The 6,000-nt window shown below is 37.6% G+C and overlaps 1 protein-coding gene across 1 annotated transcript in view; it reads right to left on the bottom strand.

Annotated features, from left to right (window-relative positions):
- Positions 1-223: 223 nt before the first annotated feature.
- LOC117288870 (large neutral amino acids transporter small subunit 1-like) overlaps positions 224-6,000 on the bottom strand; it is a 36,541-nt gene continuing 30,764 nt past the window's right edge. Inside the window, exons 7-11 of the mRNA XM_033769724.1 lie at positions 4,669-4,772; positions 3,906-4,002; positions 3,182-3,331; positions 2,337-2,514; positions 224-722 (exon numbers count right to left, since the gene is read on the bottom strand). Of these exons, the coding sequence (XP_033625615.1) occupies positions 658-722; positions 2,337-2,514; positions 3,182-3,331; positions 3,906-4,002; positions 4,669-4,772 (594 nt within the window). The 3' untranslated portion in view covers positions 224-657. The remainder of the gene's footprint in view (positions 723-2,336; positions 2,515-3,181; positions 3,332-3,905; positions 4,003-4,668; positions 4,773-6,000) is intronic.

Here is a 6,000-nt window from a genome sequence, read left to right as displayed (position 1 = left end):
GGTTAAGGGCACCGCCACCGGACTCAAGCTCTGACCTGTTAAGGGGAGTGTGTGTTGGGGAGTCGTGACACTTGTCTTCTTAAGCGAGACACTTAACCGCTGCTTCGTCCTTCAGATGGAATGTAAAGCTGTAGGTCCTGTGTGTTGTTATAACAACTATCAACGCACGTAAAAAAAAAAACCTCAGTACACACTTATCTTATCGCAAAGAGAAGGGGTTCTGATGTGTCTGGCAGTGCGACTATCTTCAATCATGAAGGCTGCACTAGATAGGAAGAAGAAGAAGAAGAAGAAAGACTGTTTCCCCCTGCCAGTTTCAAACATGACCAAGTTGCACATGTATTAAAATGGTCATATCCAAGGAACTGTGTACAATATGGAAATCTTAAAGAATAAGTCCCAATGCTCTTCATTCACCTTAAACTTAAAATCTGCAACGCTAATAGTTAAAGTGGTAGTGTAAGGTTCTAGTTAATGTGCTGCAGAAACTTTAAGTTCACTCAAACATTTTGTTTTCACCACTTTTTTGTTAATTCATCGGCCAGGGGGAAACACTAGCACCTCCAAACAACTGGTGGTGGAATGACCGACTGGATGATATTTAAGATGGAGGTTGATGAACTGAGGGAAAAAGGAACTACCTAGGTATCCGCGTCTTTAGTCTTGTTTCGATTCTTCAGCGATGCACACCAGAACTTTTTGCATCCATTCCGTAAATCCACCTAGAAAACACAAAAACAACAAGAGAAAATCAATACCACTTGATTCAATAGAATATCACAATATTTAAATACTCTCAAAAACAATTTTGATGGTATTTTCATAGATTGCCTGCTTTATTATTGAAAGCATAGAATGTGTTTTATTTAGAATTACACAAATGTAATGATCAACTTTATTACTCTAATGCTTAAGGTGGTTAATACTTTTAATCGGAAGAGTTAAAACAAATGATTGATTGCTCGATTGATTGCCCCATTAATATAAAGCCTGATAGATTGATTGATTGCGTGTGTGCCCGATTAGATGATGGATTGCTTGATTAATTCATTGCCTGAAAACTGGTTTCATTGACTGATTGATTGACTGATAATAACAATATGGGATTTGAGGCATTGCACGGTGAGGTATCAATAATAATATATATAATATAATAATTTATTTTTAATATAGCGTCTTACATAAAAAAATCTCAAAAAGCTGTGTTAATTGTATATGTGACCCGCTACGTGAAAATGAGTCAGATGTAGACAATTTCAAGGATTGAGTTATATGCATGGCTGGAAAGAACACACCAGCAGCAGTAATTTGGTATATGTCTTAGCCTTAGCGTGTATCGCGTTGCTGAGTTACTTCCGTTTAAAATTAGCCAATACATCATTTTTTCTGAAAAACGAATTACAAGTAAAGTGATGTTTTAAACAACCATTACGTGCAAAAGGATACAAATTAGACATAAGTATGATCACAATTTTTTTGTATTTATAGCTTTATTGCCTAAAAGTAAGTGTTCTAAAGGTTTTACCATGCAAATATAGATCTTACAAAGTAAAAAAAAAAATTATTTTTTTTTTTCCATATATTATTAAACTGTCCATTACTTAATAATGCATTGGGCGACATCTGACTCATTTTCACGTAGCAGGTCACATTTGGTTTGCGCTAATAACTTTTGTGTGTCTACCTGCCAGTTAGATTTTGTTCTAAGAGAATAATTGTCTTACAATATATATTGCACTACCGCAAAGAAGGTTTTTGGATTTTCAGTAGTAGTCCCAGATTTTCTACCTTTTGCCCAGGTAGTAGCTTTTTGCCTTGAACACCCAGATACGTGCGCATTACAAGTCTTATTATTATTATGATTAGTAAAAAAGCAGGACATTTCTGAACGGAGAAGTCGCCCAAAAATCTACTCTACAGTAGATGACTCCTAGCGCTTAACACTCTGCTAAACACAAAGACAACCTAAGGTTCCAAAGCTATGGCTTCTGGTTGATTTATAAATAATTTTAGGGTTAAACATGTTAAACAAAGAAAAAATTGGCCTACGGTTTAACCCGTTGGCGCTCTACCAACCAAGCTATAACTGCCATAAACTATGGTTGTATGGCTTCTGACTTGCACCCCTACACAAAGATGTTGACAAAATAGAGAGAATGCCAACATAGGGCCAGACAGCTCAGTTGGTAAAGCAACGGAACGTTAATCCGGAAGTCATTGGTTCAAGTCTCACTCCAGCAATTGTTTTTGTTCAACCCCAAAATCGCAAAAAAAACAAAAAACAGATTCCCTTATGGTTTATATTGATATAAAAAAAAAATTCTTCTAAGACTTACGAATGGCGTTGGTCAGCCACTCTGGTTTATTAGTCCAGTAAACTCCAAACAGGTAGATTGGGAACCCTGTACAGATGATGGCTGTACCGATGAACGTATCGATGGGTGCCGCAATAAAACCCATCAGGACCAAGAATAAACACATGATGAAGAAAATAATCGGCAGGATAATTGGCACCTGGAGGAAAAGAAGCAAACAAGAATATCCGAGTAAGATTTTGTGAGGCTCTGCATGTTATTATTGTTATTATATTATATTAGTTCCTTTATGCAATCTACGATACATCCTATAGAGCTGGATCCAGACTATGGATCTGAGGCACTATTTAATGAACAGTATTCTGCGTAAAATGTGGTCTGTGCCGAGAAGTGCTATCTTCTGTTTAATTTTTTAAAGGCAGTGTACACTATGGTAATTACTCAAACTATTTATTAGCATAAAAACTTACTTGGTAATGAGTCATGGGGAGAGATTGATAGTATAAAACATTGTGAGAATCGATTCCCTCTGAAGTAACGTAGTTTTCGAGAAAGAAGTAATTTTCAATGAATTTGATATGGAGACCTCACGCTTAGAATTTAAGGTCCTGAAATCAAGCATCTGAAAGCACACAACTTTGTGTGACAAGGGTGTTTTTTTCTTTCATAGTTATCTACTCGCAAGTCCGACGACCAATTGAGCTCAAATTTTCACAGGTTTGTTATTTTATGCATATGTTGAGATACACCAAGTAAGAAGACTGGTCTTTGACAATTACCAATAGTGTCCAGTGTAGCACAATGAAATTGGGCCCAGTGAACTGGACCGCTCGGCATTAAAACAGAAGTTGAGTGTTTTAGCGTACCTTGACGGGCCTGGCCATATCAGGTCTTTTCCAGCGCAGATAGAGCTGGCCTGCTATGGACGAACCGGTTGCCAACCATGTTACGAAGCTGAAATAATTGATGAGCTGACCAATGTTATCTGCAGGCATGTACATCAGAGTTAGGCAACACTGTTAAGAGGAAACAATGGAGGAAACAATGAAAATTAGCGTCAGGAGGGTATACATTTGGTAATCATTCTTTTTAAAAATTAATGGCAATTTCAATTCACTTAGAAGTACAGCAGCTTGCTACGGTATAAAGCATTATAAAGTAATAATAATAATGCACAAATTTATATTGCACAGTGACCTATATAAATATGCTCAACTGCGCATTACAAGGAATACACAAAATGCAGAGAAAAAAAAATGAAAAAAACAAATACACAAACAGAGCAAGAATGAATTAAATGGGTGAAGTAAACAAATGGGCTTTTAACTTATATGAGAGGAAAAATAAATAAGTTTTTATGGAAAAAATAAATCAGTTTTTATCCCCCAAATTCAAATATAAGAACAGTACTGAAGGCTTGGTTGCTCAGATTGTGTTTTCCAATTACGGGTTACTCTTTTTGCGTGGACATAACTGCTCCAAACTTTTGGCAATATCTTTTTTTTTTCAGGGGGGTTTGGGGGGCACCCACAATAAAAGTCCCACGTGGGCTTGAGTTAAGTTAAGGACTGCTTCTAAATTTACACTCACCGTAAAGATGAGAGATGGTGTAGGTGTCTTTCTCTTCACACTGATCATGGCTAGAGCTTCCGGCAGATGGCCGTAACGAGCACCTACAAAGTAGATCCTGAAAGACAACAGAGATATGATCGTTAACTTTTGTAAAACTAATAATATTAATAATAGCAGCTTCTTATAGTGCTCATATCCGTCACTCAGTGATGCTCAAGGCACTTCAGTATTCAGTATTCAAGTGGCACTTCATTTGAATTACTCCTTTTACATAGCGCCATGTTGACTCCCCAAATGACGGACAATAGCAGCATCGTTTACAAATTTGTAAGATTGATACAATATCCTTCACAACAATTCTCCAGAAAACCTCATCAACCTTATCCACCGATACACCTCAGCACACACCCAGAATGCGTTATTTTGAGCTCATGATGCTTCATCAACCCAAGACTCCTCAAGCCCCAAGAGCGCCTTCTTTAGGCGAATACCGGCGCTATACTAAGTATTCTTTATTATTGATTATTATGTGCCGTCAGTGCAAGATGTCTACAGGGAACAAGGTATTGACTCCAAAAGACCTTTATCATGCTGTCACCATCTTGGTCATGTTACCTGTTTCCAATAAAGGTAATGAATGCTACCATTTACTAACATGGCACCAGACTATTATTTCGTCCAGCCTCAGTTTGGTTACAATGTGTTGGAATGGAGAGAAAATCAAGATGACCACACCGTGATAAAGGTCTTATCCCCAAACTAATTTTGAACTAAAACTTACCTGGATCCTGTGAGCAGAAGACCGTTCACTCCACCGAAGGTAGATAGGGCTACCGACACCGGCATGACCCATGCCATCGGGCCCAAGAGCTTCATACCAAATGTCTGCATAGGGGGAGAGGAAACAACAAGTGGAATTTAAGTACCAAAAAGGAAACCAGGTAAGCTTTGAGGCAATGCATGGTGAGGTACGAATGTATAGTATTGGTTTGAGGTAACACACATCCCGGGTATACTTTGCTGTGAAGGTTTTGTTCTGTGAGAACTTGTTTTGTTGTTTGTTCTGCTGCTGCAACGTACATGTAGATAATCTAAGATATTGACAAAAGCCCTGTTCGCATTGGACTTAATTAGGGTAAACTAACCGAGCCAATGGGTAACTTTACCAATTTTAAGTCCAATGAGAACAGCCCAGGAAGTTTTCCTCCCAGGTAACTTACCCGACCCGAATGGGTATTTTAACCGAGCCAAAGGTGCCCATGTAGATAGACCAGGTCAGTTTAACAAAGCAACGACTCGGTTAAATCTTCCATCCGTCGGTGACCCGAAGAAGCTGACGTGTTTTGTCATGGAAGAATAAGATTTATGTTACGCAGGGGGGGTCAGCTCGGTTAGTTTACCCACAGTCTTGGTAAGTTTACCCGAGTCAAATAAATCCAAGTGCAGACGGTGGGAAAAATAACCCGTCGGAATGTTACCCAGCGTCATGGTCAAGTTACCCAAAGTATTAATCTAGTGCGAATACAGCTATAGATAATTAACGCAAAAAGAAAGACAGGGCTAAATAGCTCAGTTGGTAGAGCGCCGGAATTCTAATCAGGAGGTCGTTGGTTCAAATCTCTCTCTAGTCCTTTTTACTTTGTTCAACCCGAAGTCATTATAATGCTTATTTTCATTTCCATTTCATTTCAGACACATTTAGTTCATGTCAACATCAATCAATACAGTGTTCAGAAAACATATAATAACTCGTACTAAGGAAAATTTTTAAATTTTTAACTGGATTAAAATCCAGTTAATGAAAAAAAAAAAAATAGAAAATAGCTTGACGTTAACATGTAGGAAAAAGAAGAAGCAATAAGCTTTTTTCACTCTTCCCTAAAGACAAGGACAATTTACACAAAACATACACTAACAAACAAAAGGGACATGGACATTATGCATAAGTGAGACCGAGCAATATATAAAAAATTACTACTAAAAAAATAAATAAAAAACAATTGTGTATTAAAATAAAAGAGAATCACTATGTCCTAAACCATAATCACTGTGCTCAGGCTTGACTGGGTGTTAGAGTAACTCCCTTACTAACCTTGTACTCTGTTATTTATCA

Source organism: Asterias rubens, chromosome 4 (assembly GCF_902459465.1).
Source record: "Asterias rubens chromosome 4, eAstRub1.3, whole genome shotgun sequence".
NCBI lineage: Eukaryota > Metazoa > Echinodermata > Asteroidea > Forcipulatida > Asteriidae > Asterias > Asterias rubens.
The sequence above is the reverse complement of the archived record's forward strand: the minus strand, read 5'-3'. Positions and strand labels throughout refer to the sequence as shown.